Below are 18,743 nucleotides of genomic sequence, written 5' to 3'. Positions count from 1 at the left end.
GCCAATATGTGACTCATCATGTTCTCCACTGTGTGCCGATATGTGACTCATCATGTTCTCCACTGTGTGCCGATATGTGACTCATCATGTTCTCCACTGTGTGCCGATATGTGGCTCATCATGTTCTCCACTGTGTGCCAATATGTGACTCATCATGTTCTCCACTGTGTGCCTATATGTGACTCATCATGTTCTCCACTGTGTGCCAATATGTGACTCATCATGTTCTCCACTGTGTGCCAATATGTGACTCATCATGTTCTCCACTGTGTGCCGATATGTGGCTCATCATGTTCTCCACTGTGTGCCGATATGTGGCTCATCATGTTCTCCACTGTGTGCCAATATGTGACTCATCATGTTCTCCACTGTGTGCCGATATGTGGCTCATCATGTTCTCCACTGTGTGCCAATATGTGACTCATCATGTTCTCCACTGTGTGCCGATATGTGGCTCATCATGTTTTCTACTGTGTTTCCTTCTCACTCTCTCACTTTGCCTCTGCATCCCAGCCTTCTGCACCCACAAACTGCCAACCAATGGCATAACAAGGGTTGCAAAGCTACAGGTAATTTACCAAAGTTACCGGCATCTTCAGTAATTTTGGTAATTAACAGGTAGTCTATGGCAATCTATGGTAATTTTTGTAATTTATGCTTGAATAACTTAAAAAGAAAATATTAATGTATAGTATTCATTTTTTATATCTATGTCCGTATTGTCCATGAGTTTCTAGCAGATAGACCATATGGGAGAGAAAATAGCTCTTCCAACTATTTACTTTTTTCATAACTGCCACTAGTTTGAAGCCAAAACATTGACAACAAATACATATTTACATTGTAAAATAAATAAAAGTCTGTAAAAATATATAAAGCATATTTCATCCTGAAACTCTCATATTTAACACCAATGGTATTCTCTAAATTGATGGTTTATATTTGGGATAGTTTTACAGCTTTGTCATTCTATTTTTTATTTGTACATTTTATTGAATTATTTTACATACTTTGCATGTGATAAAGCCAGAGAGAGGGCCAGAGATAATGACAGACACATGTGATAATCTATAGTACCTCAAAGGGACACTCGATATGTAACGGTAGCCTTCCCTCTCTTCACTAGAAGAGGGGGTGTAACAGGGATCAGACCAACACGCAGCGTAGCCAGTGCTCAACATGTTTAATACGAACGATAAACGTGAACACTTAACAAATACAAAATAATAAATGTGGCAAACCGATACAGTCCTAGCTGGTGCATAGAAAACACAAAGACAGAAAACAACCACCCACAAATCCCCAACACAAAACAAGCCACCTATATATGATTCCCAATCAGGGACAACGATTGACAGCTGCCTCTGATTGAGAACCATATTAGGCCGAACACAGAAACAGACAAACTAGACACACAACATAGAATGCCCACCCAGCTCACGTCCTGACCAACACTAAAACAAGCAAAACACACAAGAACTATGGTCAGAACGTGACACGATAGATTACATAAAATCCTTGAAATATTCCACAATTCTGGTGGTTTACTGGTAAACTTTGAAAGTATGCAAGTAATATATCCTCCCTTTGTAACCCTAGGCATAACACCAATGTTCCTCAAACGGTGGGTATTTTGTATCTACTAACTAGACTAAACTCACTGTGCACAGATGTCAATGCAACGCAATTCTACGTTGGAAACAACGTTGATTAATCCAGTGTGTGTCCAGTGGGAAGGCTCATGACTTGATCCTCCTTAGGCTACGTGTGATGTCAGATTCATTTGTGGGTAGAGAAACGTTGTTTAGCCATAATGCAAATTTTGCCTCAGGATTTAAGTGGGCCAGAAACACTGTTCAGTCATAAGAAAAGTTTTGGTTTAGGTGGGTCATGAGCACGGCAGACAGAAACGGTTTGGGAACTATTGGATTGTATTACCACAGAGCATTGTATAAGGGCACAGGGCGAGACCCAGATGCAGACACGGGAGGCAGATGGTTTGAGTCTCTGATATTTATTAGTATCCAAGGGGCAGGCAAGAAAATGGTCGTGGACAGGCAAAAATATCATATCAAGGTCAGAGTCCGGGAGGCACAGAGTGGCAGGCAGGCTCGAGGTCAGGGCAGGCAGTATGGTCAGGCAGGCAGTTTCAGAGTCAGGGCAGGCACAAAGTGGCAGGCAGGCTCAAGGTCAGGGCAGGCAGTAAGGTCAGGCAGGCAGTTTCAGAGTCAGGGCAGGCACAGAGTGGCAGGCAGGCTCGAGGTCAGGGCAGGCAGTATGGTCAGGCAGGCAGTTTCAGAGTCAGGGCAGGCAAGGGTCAAAACCAGGAGGACTAGCAAAAGAGAGAATAGAAAAAGCAGGCGCACGGAAATACACGCTGGTTGACTTCAAGACGAACTGGCACAGAGAGACAGGAAATACAGGGGAAATAAGCGACACCTGGGGGGGGTGGAGACAATCATAAGGACAGGTGAAACAGATCAGTGCGTGACACATTGACGCAGTAGGGTAAGGTTCCCCCTAAATGAATCCCACAGGAGCCTCTGGGCTATTTTATCTCCTTTCATTATATTGTATTATTACTGCAGCCATCAGCCACTGCTACTGGGCTCTTAGGGATGGATTGAAATTTGGAGCAGATGTGGGAGTGCCATAGTTTTTTCAATTTCAGTCAAGGGAAGGATTTAGTATTTTTTTTTAAATCTAATCCAGGGGAGGGTCATGTAATTTGTAATTGATGAAATGTCTATATTTCTCAGTGTTTTAGAATGAGTTTCTTATTAGGCTATATATTGATGTGTGCCCGATGCCGCCCCTCATCTCTGATTATCCGCTGGGCACGCAATAGCAAGTGTGCCTATAGGCTATTTAGTGTGGTCTCAATCAAATGATACATAGCTTATAGGCTATAGGCAATGAAGTGCATACTCGGAGAAGTACAGAGCAAAGTTATATTTCTTAGATAGCTGCTGGGATGGTGTGAATATAACTAGGCTGCATTACATACTGCAATGGATATTCCAACCCTGAGCCCCGGCCTGCTCTGCTCTTGCTAGGCTACCCGTCTTTACATGCACCTGTCACCATCATTACACGCAGCAGCGCTCATTGGACTCACCTGGACTCCTTCACATGGTTGATTGCCCCTGTATATCTTTCTGTTCCCTGTGTCCGCATTAATTGTTGTTATGTGTTCCTGTTCTGTTTCATGTCCATCAGTTATTAAACCTTCACTCCCTGTACCTGCTTCTCATCTCCTGCTTCGATCCTTTCACAGGCTTCTTCTGGATTTTTTTTATTTATTAGGCATAGTTGAACGCGGACAAGCCTGTAGCCTATGTTCTTTTCAGTTTGAGGAGTACGTGAAGAGGAGGTGGACCATAGGTCAAATTTGATAGCTTCTACTACTATAACTGTTTTTTTATATAGATATATATATATATGTCTATGATGTATTTATCAGAGTTATTGACCTTATATAGACTGGAATGCCACACTTCAACTCCTTGTTCAGACAGTAGAACACAACAGGCTCCCCGTGAAGGACTCTATTGGGTTTCAGATCCCCAATCCAGATCTTCTTGGAGTTGTAGAAGATGCAACCTGTTGATGTTAACTTTACAGGGGGCTGCAGTAAAGCGAAGACAAGCAAAGCAACATGACTCTCCGTTTAGCATTGAATAGAATGAAATGAAATAGATCATTGAAATTATTTTCTTCTGTATCAGTACCCAACCTGACACACCACATATACAATAGGTTGGGAGCAACACATGGTCAGCCACACAGCAGCGACCCCGGAGAGGCTAGGGAATGCAGTGCTTTGCTCAAAAGGCACAAACGGCAGTATGCTCTCATTACGCAATCATTGCAGTCACCAAAGATGAAATAAATGGTTGCTGATACACATCTAATCACATGTAAGTCAACAGGCTGGTTTGATATACAGACACATACAGGTGACATTCCCACAAGAGCAACAGTGCAACCTGTTCTATGACTCAATGGCTCAGGCGTGAACTTTCCCCAATGTACAGCAGAGGAGGCTGGTGGGAGGTGCTATAGGAGGACATCCTCATTATAATTGCTGGAATGGAATAGACAGAACAGAGTCAAACGTGGTTTCCATATGTTTGATACTGTTCCATTTAAACCATTCCAACCATTACAATGAGCTCATCCTCATATAGCTCCTCCCACCAGCCTCCTCTATGTACAGGTCTAGGGTCAGCTTCCCCTCCCTCAATCATAACCTTAACCATTAGTGGGGGAAATGCAAAGCTGACTGAAGATCAGCATCTAAGGGCAACTTCACCCTACACTGACAGGAATTTTGATTTGTACAGGGCTGTGGGCCAGAAGGTTGTGGGTTCACAGAACACTGTGGACAAGAGTAGGGGTGGAATTATCTCCTTTATAGTAAAAGCATTGCATGAATGTATTTGCAGGTCCGAGAAAAAATTGCCTGTCAAAAACATTTCATGCAATTTAATGTAATTTTACATATGACATATTTTAAAGAATGGACAGAGATAGGTCTATGTGTTCATCTGATCGTATTTCTCCAATGCCAAATCAGTGTGTCTTGTTTTCAATAAAACTGTCCCTGTTTGCAAATAATTAAATCTGACACGTCATTAGGAATGTGAGTATGGTACTTTCAAGAGAAGGTCACAAAGGTTTCTCTAAAAGTTGTCTGGGTTTAAACATCTTCTATTGTACAGAAAGTGAATAGCTTAATCAATTGGTAGTGACAGTTGTAGCTCAGCATGTCATAGAAATGTCAAAGAAAGTAAACAATGATATCCCCATTTGGATCGAAGTCAAGTCTTTCCCAGGTATTTCACAGGTTGTTTTCTAGCGTAAAGCATTGCAGACCAAAGCGCTGTTATAGATCACTTTATATAAACAAACCAGTTTTCTTTTCTTCAAAATCATAAGCTAGCAAGGGGTAGGCCTGTGTTTTTTTGTGCCATTTTCTTTAATAAAAGGTAGGCCTATGGCATACCCTCTCATACCCCCTCAATTTGAGTCCTGGTTTTAACTGAACATCCCTTTACTGGTAGGCTATATAAAAAGTGCATGGTAGGCCTACCTCTTATTTCTTAAATATGAATAAATGAGCTCCAACACAAAGCCCTCTTGTTGTTAGTTAAGTCTAATTAATTGAAATGAATTATGCCTACTTGAATTTGCCTACGAGCTGTCTATTTCCGAGGTCAATAACTCTGATAAATACATCATAGACATATATATATATTACGTTGCCATGTAATGCTTACAGGATGAAGAACGGATTCTAAAAGGCTCTAGTCTGTCCAAGAAGGGAGGGTAAACGGTCGGCTTGTTTTCTGCTATCCACTTTATGTTTTAATTATTATTTTGGTTATAGGGAGGGCCATCCATTTTCATTCCAGAGAGGTCAGATTCACTAACTTATTAGATTCAATACAAAATGGCGCGCAAGACACCGAGTATGGCTAAGTCCCAAATGCCAAATGGCACCCTGTTCCCTATATAGTGCACTACTTTTGACCAGAGCTACTTTTGACCAGTGCACTATGTAGGGAATAGGGTGCCATTTGGGACTTAGCCTATATATTACCCTTCCAGCCAGGAACAACTGTGCTCTATGATTAGTCTGAAAATGTATTAGATGAACACACTAATCATGAGTATTACTCTTCCCCTATGGGTTTGTTTGATGTGGTTTTGTTCTCTGGTTTCAGCACAGGACTGGATGAGCAATGCAATGACTTCAGTATCAGAGACCCTCAAGCAGTAGAAGCTGGTGGAAGGAAGAATGGGAGGACGGCTGGGCTCATTGTGATCACACCGCCCTCAGGTTGTGAAGTCATCTAACAGTCAGAGAGAGAGAGAGGGTGACTTATACCTGCAGCATCTGCTGTAGGATGGTGACTTAATGTGTTACAGACGGCTATCAAATTATGAGGGATACGATACATTTAATGCAGCACAGTGAGCAGAAAGGCGGGAGATGAGGTACAGTAAAGGTACCTGTGGAGCCCGATTGTCAGGACTATGGCCTGTCTGAATACGCCTGAGACCCAATGCTCCCTCTGGGGATCAGAGGCTCTGTTGCTACTCTGACAAGTTGTTTCTCATCCTGCAAAAAGGGGTGGAGAGCATGAGAGAGAGAGAGAGAGAGAGAGAGAGAGAGAGAGAGAGAGAGAGAGAGAGAGAGAGAGAGAGAGAGAGAGAGAGAGAGAGAGAGAGAGAGAGAGAGAGAGAGAGAGAGAGAGAGAGAGAGAGAGAGAGAGAGAGAGAGAGAGAGAGAGAGAGAGAGAGAGAGAGAGAGAGAGAGAGAGAGAGAGAGAGAGAGAGAGAGAGAGAGAGAGAGAGAGAGAGAGAGAGAGAGAGAGAGAGAGAGAGAGAGAGAGAGAGAGAGAGAGAGTTTTTTTTCGTTTTTTTTATTTCACCTTTATTTAACCAGGTAGGCTAGTTGAGAACAAGTTCTCATTTGCAACTGCGACCTGGCCAAGATAAAGCATAGCAGTGTGAACAGACAACACAGAGTTACACATGGAGTAAACAATAAACAAGTCAATAACATGGTAGAAAAAAAGAGAATCTATATACAATGTGTGCAAAAGGCATGAGGTAGGCAATACATTGAATAATTACAATTTAGCAGATTAACACTGGAGTGATAAATCATCAGATGATCATGTGCAAGAAGAGATACTGGTGTGCAAAAGAGCAGAAAAGTAAATAAATAAAAGCAGTATGGGGGGTGAGGTAGGTAAATTGGGTGGGTAGTTTACAGATGGACTATGTACAGTGAGGGGGTTGAGAGAGAGAGAGAGAGAGAGAGAGAGAGAGAGAGAGAGAGAGAGAGAGAGAGAGAGAGAGAGAGAGAGAGGGAGGGTGGAAGGAGAAGAGGGTTTTAGGTTTCCTGCTGCCCTTTGGCACAGCAGCGCCAGTGTTGTGTACTTCCTCAAGCAGTTTGACACTTGATGTAAATCTGTCAGTGAGAGAGGCATTTTGTTGACATTTTGAAAATAATTAGTTATATCATATATTACACACACATATACATAATGTATTATATATATATATATATATATATACACCACCGGTCAAAAGTTTTAGAACACCTACTCATTCAAGGGTTTTCTTTATTTTTACAATTTTCTACATTGTAGAATAACAGTGAAGACATCAAAACTATGAAATAACACATATGGAATCATGTAGTAACCAAAAAAGTGTTAAACAAATCAAAATGTATTTGAACTTCTTCAAATAGCCACCCTTTGCCTTGATGACAGCTTTGCACACTCTTGGCATTCTCTCAACCAGCTTCATGAGGTAGTCACCTGGAATGCATTTCAATTAACAGGTGTGCCTTGTTAAAAGTGAATTAATGCGTTTGAGCCAATCAATTGTGTTGTGACAAGGTGGGGTTGGTATACAGAAGATAGCCCTATTTGGTAAAATACCAAGTCCATAGTATGGCAAGAACAGCTCAAATAAGCAAAGAGAAACGACAGTCCATCATTACTTTAAGACATGAAGGTCAGTCAATATGGAACATTTCAAGAACTTTGAAAGTTTCTTCAAGTGCAGTCGCAAAAACCATCAAGAGCTATGATGAAACTGGCTCTCATGAGGACCACCACAAGAATGGAAGACCCAGAGTTACCTCTGCTGCAGAGGATAAGTTCATTAGAGTTACCAGCTTCAGAAATTTCAGCCCAAATAAATGCTTCACAGAGTTCAAGTAACATATACATCTCAACATCAACTGTTCAGAGGAGACTGTGTGAATCAGTCCTTCATGGTCGAATTGCTGCAAAGAAACCACTACTAAAGGACACCAATAAGAAGAAGAGACTTGCTTGGGCCAAGAAATACGAGCAATGGACAATAGAAATTTGTCCTTTGGTCTGGAGTCCAAATTGGAGATTTTTGGTTCCACCCGCTGTGTCTTTGTGAGACCCGGTGTGGGTGAACGGATGATCTCCGCATGTGTATTTCCACCCGTAAAGCATGGAGGAGGTGTTATGGTGTGGGGGTGCTTTGCTGGTGATACTGTCTGTGTAGAAAATAGTAAAAAATAAAGAAAAACCCTTGAATGAGTAGGTGTTCTAAAACTTTTTATCGATATTGTGTGTGTATATATATATAGAGTATAACCCACTGTACAGGCCTACAATGATTTAACACAGGGAAATGCATTGGCAGACAATATACCTGCATCCCAAATGGCACCCTATTGCATACATAGTGCACTACTACCCTATGGGTCCTGGTCAAAAGTAGTGCACTACATAGGGAATAGAGTGCCATTTGGGTCAGGCCCTATGGCCTACTAAACTTGCCCACCACACTGACGTCTAGTGTTCCCGTGGCTTTGCTCATTTGTGTTGGATATTTTATTACAGGCTCTCTTATGTGGGACCTTACAATGATGCTGAGCCCATCAGTCCATTGTGGATATACAGTAGATAGCTTCCCTGAAGGGTTGTGTCAATGTCTTTCTGAGGGGTTTTCATGGGAGTTATTTAAAGGTTTTACTGTGACGTTCATGGTAGGATATGTGGGGTAAACCACAGATATCCCCCTCTATGGCTGGCCTATTGTTACTGCCAACACCTGGTAGATGATACACAACATTTGCTCATTCATTCATGCATGGTAAAAGGTGCATCTCTAACTCGCATGCAAACAGAAACCCTACTCAGAGATGATTCATGGTTTACTCACTAATTTCTCAGAGAAACCTATTTTAGATCAGTTTTCTACTGGAAAAAGCAAAGATGAGGTGGAAGGGAGTGATAGATAGATTTCACAGAAGGCCATAAGTTCAGCTCAATGCCATGTCCTTTTTTGATAATGGGGCCACATGAGCCCACTGCCTAAAACCCCAGACAGGACTTGCCCTTTGTCAATTTGTGTTCCTAAGCATAAATTATATTCTGTCTTTATTGATACAGCATCTCACATTCGCCAAGAGGCTATTGACTGTACCATCCCAAGCACATTCCTTATTTCTGCTGAAATTCAGCCCTAACAGGGTAGATACCGGACACCTGTGTGAGAATCTTCTAAATATTTGCTGTGAATACAGAAGCGAAACTCCCTTGAAACACTAGAGGATGGGATGGACGTAACAGAGTACACTGACCCAGCTGGCACTAGCCCAGGTCAAGGAGGCCAAAACCCTTGCTGGGTTTACCAGGTACAGTACAGACAAAACCCTGAGATTTACTGCACTACAGATCCTCCAGGTCACAATGTACTGTTTACCTGACTCTAGCTGGACTGTCGACAAATATGCCAACCTCTGTTTGTTTACAAGTATCTTGGATTAGTTCATATTGGATATCAAAATGAATGCATTATAATTGCTATTCCTCAACTTACTCAACATACTGTGCAGTGAAGACCTAACAGATATTTGTATCCCTGAATATATGCAGGTGGCTGTACACATTATTCTTAGCACTGTGAAGTCCCTGCCGGGTGAATTCACAGCCCCAACAGCCGCACCACACCACACCACACCATCCCACAGAGATAGGTGCAGTGGTGTAAAGTACTTAAAGGCACAGCCAATTTAGTGTATGTAAACTTCTAACCCACTGGAATTGTGATACAGTGAATTATAAGTGAAATAATCTGTCTGTAAACAATTGTTGGAAAAATGACTTGTGTCATGCACAAAGTAGATGTCCTAACCGACTTGACAAAACTATAGTTTGTTAAGAAGAAATTTGTGGAGTGGTTGAAAAATGAGTTTTAATGACTCCAAGCTAAGTGTATGTAAACTTCGGACTTCAACTGTACATGTATTGTCTGTCATTCTGAGCATCGTGGGTAGATGCCCTAATTGGTTATGCACCCAATGCCTACTGTTCCAGTTTTTTGGGGTATCTGTACTTTACTATTTATATATTTTTTTACTTTCTTACTTTTACTTCACTGCATTCCTAAATTAAATTATGTAATTTTTACTGCATACATTTCCCCTGACACCCAAAACTACTTGTTACATTTTGAATGCTTAGCAGGAATGAAAATGGTCCAAATCACACACTTATTAAGAGAACATCCTGGTCATCCCTACTGCCTCTGATCTGGCGGACTCACTAAACACAAATGCTTTGTTTGTAAATGATGTGTTGGAGTGTGATCCTGGCTAAATTTAAAAAACAAGAAAATTGTGCAGTCTTGTTTGCTTAATATTAGACATTTTAAATTATCCATACTTTTACTTTTACTTTTGATATTGATATTAAGTATATTTTAGCAACTACATTTACTTTTGAGACTTAAGTATATTTAATACCAAATACTTTTAGACTTTTACTCAAGTTGTATTTTCCTATGTGACTTTCACTTTTACTTGAGTAATTTTCTAATAAGGTATCTTTACTTTTACTCAAGTATGACAATTGGTGTACTTTTTCCACCACTGGATAGGTGGCGTCTTCAGAAGCCCACAACGCAACACTCTGTGGCAGAGGCCGGCAAACATGGGGTTTCAATCAGGGTGAACCAGGGGCTGTCAACGTTTTCAGTTTCGAGGCCCACTGAAACACTTTTAAAAAGGCCACCTGGTTGAGAATGACTGAGGTAAACCATCAAAACGCCAACCTTTTCTCACACCTTTTTGTGAGGATGACATTTTGATGAAAAGCACCTGTTTTAGTATTTTGCAACCATTCATCCATGCCCCACCAATCAAATACCTCTCAGAAAGTTTATTATCTGAATAAATGCTTGTATTGAGTGTCAATCTGTTGTATAGTGATGTGACCTGTGTAACATCTGCTTCCAACTCACACTCTCAAACATGTAGATCCCCTGAACGCAGCTCACTTTCCAGCCCACTTTCCAGCTCACACTCTCAAACACATAGATCCCCTGAACGCAGCTCACTCTCCAGATCCCAATCACCTGAATTCTGATCACCTGTTCACACACCTGTATGTCATTATCACACACTATTTAGTTCATTTCTTTAAACCGCATCATTGTGAGGTATTGTTTGTTTTGTGACACACTTTAATTTGGAGCGCTTGGGTGCCCTGTAAATTACTCTTCCCGTGTATGATAGTTTTTGCCTGCCTCACTAACTATGCCTTTTGCCTATTGGATATCCTGTTATCAACCTATTGCCTGATCTCTCGGACGATGTTACTATCCTTTTCCCTGCCAGTACTGTTGCCTTTTTGGACCCCCTGTGTATGACCTTCTGCCTGCCCCTGGACTCAGCTACCTGCCTCCTCCTGTGGTCCATTACAATAAACACTTGCTGTGCCCTACGCTTGAAACCAGCTCTGTCTCCCATCGTGTTCATTACAACTTGCTCATAACAAACCACCAGCCGATGTTGTGAAGGGATGGACGTACATTTTGAAGGACTTTTTTTATTTTGTGTTTTTTTGTTGTATTTTATATCTCCCCAATTTTCGTGATATCCAATTGGTAGTTAGTCTTGTTCCATCGCCGCAACTGCCGTATGGATTCGGGAGAGGTGAAGGTCGAGAGCCATGTGTCCTCCGAAACACGACCCTGCCAAGCCGCACTGCTTCTTGACACCGCTCGCTTAAGCCGGAAGCCAGCCGCACAAATGTGTCGGAGGAAACCGCGTCCAACTGGCAACCGTGTCAACGTGCATGCGCCCAGCCCGCCACAGGAGTTGCTAAAGCACGATGGGACGAGGACATCCCGGCCGGCAAAACCATCCCCTAACCCGGACGACGCTAGGCCAAAACCGTCAAGTAACCCGGACGACGCTAGGCCAAAACCATCCCCTAACCCGGACGACGCTAGGCCAAAACCATCCGCTAACCCGGACGACGCTAGGCCAAAACCATCCCCTAACCCGGACGACGCTAGGCCAAAACCATCCCCTAACCCGGACGACGCTAGGCCAAAACCATCCCCTAACCCGGACGACGCTAGGCCAAAACCATCCCCTAACCCGGACGACGCTAGGCCAAAACCGTCAAGTAACCCGGACGACGCTAGGCCAAAACCATCCCCTAACCCGGACGACGTTAGGCCAAAACCATCCCCTAACCCGGACGACGCTAGGCCAAAACCATCCCCTAACCCGGACGACGCTAGGCCAAAACCATCCCCTAACCCGGACGACGCTAGGCCAAAACCATCCCCTAACCCGGACGACGCTAGGCCAAAACCATCCCCTAACCCGGACGACGCTAGGCCAAAACCGTCAAGTAACCCGGACGACGCTGGGCCAATTGTGTGCCGCCTCATGTGCGCCGCCACATGGGACTCCCGGTCGCGGCCAGCTGTGACACAACCCGGGCTCAAACCCGGATCTGTAGTGACGCCCTGCGATGCAGGCCGAAGGAAAAAAATTAAGTCCCCGTTTATCAAAATAAAAACTACATTGCTTAATAAGTGAGATGAAATTAATCTTATGTATTTATTTTGAATCTGTTTCAAGACATTCTCAGAAACTATTTCAGCGACCAGTTTCTAAGAAAATGTGTGGTAAGTGTACTGCACAAACATAGACAAGATTAGATTCTTATCTCAAGAAAGCATCTCAGTACTTTGAGATTTCTTCAATAATCTTAATTTCTGTTCTCACTGTAATGAACAAGAGGAATTTATGAAGAACTATTCACATTTGATGGTGTAAAGTCATACCAACTTTTTCAAAATTATTATTTTAAATGTCATGTCACTACACAGAATTATGAGTTTCCTAGAACTCTGTATTCTGTAGATTTTTGTATTTTATCCTTATATGTGGAAAGAAGTTCACACATGTCTGGTATAGTAATGTGTCAAATGCATGCATTTTACATTAATGGACTCAGATCCCACTGATTTCAAAGGAAGGCCCTGTCATTAAGAATCTCTCACAATGTATGTTACCATGTTGCTTCACCTTTAGTGGGAAATATGAGACAAACTACTGTATGGTGGTTCTGTATGAACACACTGTATGTACTCACTGCAAGTGGAGATCCCCCAGCATCCCATGGATAGATCTGTGACTTTCTGTCCCACACATCACAACATGAGAAATGGGGGTGGGGTCTTTCCTCTCAAAAAGGGTAGGTAGACTATAGCCTCCAATGGATGAAAATACTGTTTCCTTTGATACAGAAAGAACAGAAGTGAGAAGGACAGAATACAGGAAGAGGGGAAGACACAATGAGAGATACCAGGTCTGTTTGGTGGGGTATGGGGGTGGGGGGAACTGTCTGTGTACACTGTGAAATATTAAAACAAGGTGGCAGGTGGTGCTTTTCAACAGTCATTTTCTATTTTCTGAAAAAATATTTTTAACAGGATCTATTGTCATCATACCCTCTTTGTTGCAAGTGTCTGGAGATTTCTGAAAAGTTGTCTGACAAGTTTATACCTACTGTATGCTCTGATATTTTTCAAACACTTAATTTTCTTTTTTTTACCACAATAAGGAGTCTGGAGTTGTGAAATCCTTTTTGGGCATTTCAGTCTTTCCCCATAAAGCCCTATCTCTCAACATTATTCAACCCAAGGCACCATTTAGTTACAAGGTGTGACTATGGTTATAGACCTATGTGGTGAGCTTTGCGTGTGAGCTATTGAATGGTGTATTACCAGCCTTACAACACCAAATGGAAGACACGTTGGGATTTTTTGCTACTGTGTATTATTGGAAGAATGGAGAAGATAAGGGTGTGTGTGTGTGTGTGAAAGAGTGAGCAAGTGGCACGTGATGTCGACACACATCTCAATGAAATGACACTTCTTTATATATATATATATCCTTTAAGTCATTGATTTACGGATTTGATTAATTGAGAACATATCAAAAGCATCCAAAACATTTCATCCTAACAGTTTGACTGGTTGTCAAACTATACTGTAGCTAGTCACCTGAGTCATTTGATCTGAATGTACCAGACTAGTAATACATGATGAGGAAGCAATTCAAACCAGCCAAGAGCCTAACAGTTGAGTGGGAAAAAGGGAAATAACCTGTATGCCAAGTACAGTACAGATGTAGGATCTGGCTACAGCAGGAAAATAATCCTGCAGCAACAGAACATGTGAAATATGATGTGGATTATAATGAATGGACATTTTTGTAGGGGTTGATACATTTTTCATTAGGGCAAATCAAGTCTGACATTTTAAATGGAAATTACAAACTTTAGAAGCCTTTTTAAACCTTGAATACTCTACAAGTTTACATTTCCTGCTGTGCAGGTACATTCTCTGAAACAAAAAAGAGATCCAATTAAGATCCTACATCTGTAAATAGTCAAATTATTAACCCATTATAATCCCTGTTCTAAAACACTCAGTCAAGCTGACCAGGAACAGGGAAAAGGAAAGTACTGCATGTTCTGGCACAGGGAGTAAACTTGTTTATTGATGATTACCCATAAACATCTAATTAGAAAAATGTTTCCCTTCAGCTATCGAGTGCTTTGCTTCCTTCAGATAAACTGTTAATCATTGTCTTACATCAGATGGCTTCACTCCTCTCTAAACCGATCGATGCAGGCAGAATCGATGTGCTATCTGATTTAAGACAAAACTGTTTCCTTATTCTTTGCCTGATAAAATTCCTGGCAGGAACTCCCTTATCTCTCTAGAGGAGCACACAGAGGCCAAAGAAGGAATAGTGCTTTCAAGGCAACTGGGAAGTCAGAAGAAATAAGAGGTCATGTCATGACGTAAGTGATCTTCAGGTCGGAAAGTGGGAACTCTAGAAAGAGGCCAGAGTTCCCGACTTCCGAGTTAGATGACCGTTCAAAAAGATTTTTCCCAGTCAGAGCTTGTTTTATTTAGATTTTCCAGTTGTCTTCAACGCACTGAAGTCAGAAGTAGGAGATTTCTGAGTTCCCAGTTGTTGTGAACGTGGCAAGAGACATGCACATGGAGGATCATGACGACACTCCCCTCTGAATAGTAGTCTGTCAGTAGGGCCAGATACCGTAAATACCTGATGAATGACGAAGAGTGTGAGTAGGCCTATCGATACAGAGAAAATGGGCTGCTCATCATTGCAGAAAAATGTGGTCTCACCTTTACCTGTTGGAAAAGGTGACATTTATTGTGTCCAATTAATGACCCGAATTGGGCATTAATGCCTAGAATAAGAAATATGAATTTGTTCTTAACTGACTTGCCTAGTTAAATAAAGGTTAAATAAATAAATAGAATAGAGAATAGAATAGATTGGGAAATTAAATAACTTTAACTTCTATTTTATAATACTCTATTATATTATATAATATTCCTCAATATAAAAATGATGAACAGTAGGGCCTATGAGTGAGCAAGTGGCCAATGAGGTGAAGAAAATAAAGAAAAAGTTATGTTTGCGCTTTTTACAAGGTCGGTATTTTGTCATGTTTGCATAATCCGTTGTATACTCTTTGTTTTTTTCTATATTGTTTATTTTGAATTTACAATCATTTACAATAATAATACATTTTAAAAAGCGTACGTTACCATGGCAACCCTGGATCACTGCTTATTTGACCTCGGGTGTAGTCACAATTTATTTGTTACTTCTTCCGGGTGAAATCATTTTTTTGTTTGCATGAAGTGAGATTGTGCATGCTAAATATTTGGGACTAGCTAGCTTTTTAGCTAACTAAATTAAAACCAAAATGTCCCGGGGCTCAAGTGCAGGTTTCGATCGTCACATCACCATCTTCTCTCCAGAGGGTAGACTCTACCAAGTTGGTTAGTACAGTGTATTTTCAATCGTATGCCGGCTAGCTAAATGCTCAGTCATGGTTCCTAGCTAAGTTAGCGCTAACTGTAACCACAGACAAAGGGGAAACCTATCTTTGTTGCAACTAACTACAAACTGCAAGTTAGCAATAAGCCTACTTTTCATTTGAAAGTTATTTTGAACTAGCTAATATTCTAGCAAGCTACACCAGTTAAATATCCATATATTTAAACAGAATGCTAGCTAGGCTAACACCCGGTACATGTAAACTCAAGAAACACAATGAACATAACGTTAGTTAACTAGAACTAGTCAACATGAAGTTGGTTGTAATTTTTACAAGATAGCTACTGAAAACATGTTGCTTTCTTTTAGTGGCTAGCCTAATAGCATGTGAGTACGGCTTGCTAGTGAGGATAGCTAACTAGCAAATTATGTTGTTAGCAAGCTAGTCTCGCGAGGCTAGCGAGTGTTGCACTTCATCATCATATGGTATACCGTTTTTTCTCTGAAAGTCTCATATAGTGGGACTGCTTTTATCTGTTGAAGTGATTTTTTTTATTTTATTGTATGCGTTAAAATTATGTAATGTCATGAATAACCCTGTTTTATGTGTTGTTTTTGACAGAGTATGCTTTCAAGGCCATAAACCAAGGTGGTCTCACGTCAGTAGCAGTCAGAGGTAAAGACTGTGCAGTAGTCGTCACACAGAAGAAAGTACCAGTAAGTTCAGCTGTAAAACTCATGGCTGTTTACCTCATTATTCTAGGCTTCTCACCAGTGGAGGACTAATTTAGTACAACAATTGTATTTCTTAGAAATTACATCACCTCGTTTTGTCTCCACAAGGACAAGCTGCTGGATTCCTCCACAGTCACTCACCTGTTCAGGATAACGGAGAACATCGGCTGTGTGATGTCAGGGATGACAGGTAGGCTACAATACCCAACACAACAGTCTTCAGCAGAGTGATGGACCATCCAGGCTTCATTGCAGACAGACTACTATGGTTGTTACTCACAACAACTCAACTCCATGTGTATCTCAAAACACATACTAGCATATGCATGACCTTTTACCTTGTCCTGAACAAGTCCCAACACTGTTTCTAACTGCTTGTCTCTTGTCTTCTCCTACCCCCAGCGGACGGCAAGTCCCAGGTCCAGAGAGCACGCTACGAGGCAGCAAACTGGAATTACAAGTACGGTTATGAGATCCCAGTGGACATGCTATGTAAGAGGATCGCTGACATCTCTCAGGTGTACACACAAAACGCTGAGATGAGGCCACTGGGATGCTGTAAGTGCATGTTTATTCATGGTCACCATCACTGGATATAAGTTCTACGGTCAAAGAAATGCAAAAGTGATGATCCGTGTTGTACTCTTAATTTTCCTTCAGACATTATAGAAGACAATGCATCTCTTCCCCAATATTATTTACAACTCTCAAAGAATTCTGTGTGTACTGTACTTCCTGTTTGACTAATAGCATGTCTCTCCTTAGGCATGATAGTGATAGGTGTGGATGATGAGTGTGGTCCCCAGGTGTACAAGTGTGACCCTGCTGGATACTACTGTGGCTTCAAGGCCACCGCTGCAGGGGTCAAACAGACAGAGGCAACCAGCTTCCTGGAGAAGAAAGTAAAAAAAAAACTTGACCTGACCTTTAAAGAAACTGTCGAGGTAGATATGCCCTTCTACTCCGCTAACAAGGTTTGGTGATGCCAAGAGTGTGCAAAGCTGTCATCAAGACAAAGGGTGGCTACTTTGAAGAATCTAAAATATATTTTGTTTAACACTTTTTTTGGTTTCTACATGATTCCAAATGTGTTATTTCATAGTTTTGATTTCTTCACTGTTATTCTACAATGTAGAAAATAGTAAAAGTAAAGAAACACCCTGGAATGAGTAGGTGTGTCCAAACCTTTGACTGGTACTGTACATCGAAATTAAAGTGAAATGAATCAGTGGGTGAAATGTTGTACGGTCAGAATTTGGTTCTCTCCTCTGCAAAAACAATGGATGAGATTGTGTTGTCTCTTTCTTTTTTCAGACCGCCATCACCTGTCTGTCAACAGTCCTGTCCATTGATTTCAAGCCCTCTGAGCTGGAGATAGGAGTCATCGCAACAGAAGACCCTAAATTCAGGTGAAGCACCACTCTGCTCTGAACTCATCATTAGTCCCCATATAAAATACAGTAAGACCTTTGTTGTCTAGAAAGTGTGTACAATAGTTAGTTTAGATGTGGTGGTGCTATATTGGGCTCTCCCACTAATGGACCACCAGAATACTGTTGCAACAATAAAAAAACTAGTGGAAATTTAGAATTTTAGTAATCGTTTCTGTAAGGTAATGCCTAAGAAAACTGTCGATCCTGGATGGACAAAGGTATATTCTATTCTATTAATCTGTCTTTTCTGCTTGCAGGATTCTGACAGAGTCTGAGGTGGACACCCACCTGGTGTCCCTAGCGGAAAGAGATTGAGCCCAGAATAACTACAGAGAGGCCCAGAGAGGTGTGTAAGGCCCAGTCAAAGAATTGTGGGATTTGTAGTCCCCAAATTGAAGAATGGTGTTAATCCTTGTTTACTGTATACTTGCCCCCTGTTCCATTAAACATTTTTTCAAGTAAAATATTCAGTGTTGATTAATATGTTTTTGGGTTGATCGCTCAATGCCAGAACGGGTTGTCACTCAGACACTAGAGTAACAGACTGCACAATATTTTCTGTGTGTATTATTCCATCTTGTATTTATGAAGTGTAAACCCTTTTCTAATGTAGGCTTATGCCATTTTCAGTTTTCTATACAAAAAAAATTGGAATTGTATTCTCAATGTGTGATCATAGATTTGACTGAATTCTGTGCACTATGCCTTGGTTATATGACCTAGTACAAACTTGAAAATGTTTGTCCCTAAATTGGGTGACCTGACTGAGACGTTTTGAGCATTGCTGCAGAGTAAAACATTGACTTCCTGTTGTGGTTCTGCTCACTTGATCACATGACATACTATTGCAGAGCTGTGGTGAAGGTTCTTTACTA

General features: G+C 41.3%; 1 protein-coding gene and 1 long non-coding RNA gene across 2 annotated transcripts; one reads left to right on the top strand and one right to left on the bottom strand.

Moving 5' to 3' along the window:
* Positions 1 to 1,166: 1,166 nt before the first annotated feature.
* LOC139556113 (uncharacterized) lies at positions 1,167 to 13,160 on the bottom strand. The gene is made up of 3 exons (XR_011671067.1): positions 12,966 to 13,160; positions 6,019 to 6,127; positions 1,167 to 5,858 (listed from the first exon to the last, which is right to left on the bottom strand). It is a non-coding gene; the product is annotated as an uncharacterized lncRNA (long non-coding RNA).
* A 2,317-nt stretch (positions 13,161 to 15,477) lies between these two features.
* Positions 15,478 to 18,332, top strand: LOC139556111 (proteasome subunit alpha type-6-like). Its single transcript, XM_071369653.1, has 7 exons — positions 15,478 to 15,702; positions 16,323 to 16,417; positions 16,544 to 16,625; positions 16,838 to 16,993; positions 17,201 to 17,379; positions 17,750 to 17,844; positions 18,126 to 18,332. Exons 1-7 carry the CDS (start codon positions 15,627 to 15,629, stop codon positions 18,181 to 18,183), a joined length of 741 nt encoding a protein of 246 aa, XP_071225754.1. The 5' UTR covers positions 15,478 to 15,626; the 3' UTR covers positions 18,184 to 18,332.
* Positions 18,333 to 18,743: the final 411 nt, after the last annotated feature.

This window comes from Salvelinus alpinus, chromosome 27 (genome assembly GCF_045679555.1).
Source record: "Salvelinus alpinus chromosome 27, SLU_Salpinus.1, whole genome shotgun sequence".
Lineage (NCBI taxonomy): Eukaryota > Metazoa > Chordata > Actinopteri > Salmoniformes > Salmonidae > Salvelinus > Salvelinus alpinus.
Note: the sequence above shows the minus strand (reverse complement) of the source record. Positions and strands in the feature narration are given on the sequence as shown.

Coding starts and splice junctions, on each gene's coding strand:
- LOC139556111 (XM_071369653.1), top strand. CDS start 15,627: ATGTCCCGGGGCTCAAGTGCAGGTTTCGATCGTCACATCACCATCTTC. Junction 15,703..16,322: donor GGGTAGACTCTACCAAGTTG/GTTAGTACAGTG, acceptor TGTTTTTGACAG/AGTATGCTTTCAAGGCCATA. Junction 17,380..17,749: donor CCTTTAAAGAAACTGTCGAG/GTAGATATGCCC, acceptor TTCTTTTTTCAG/ACCGCCATCACCTGTCTGTC.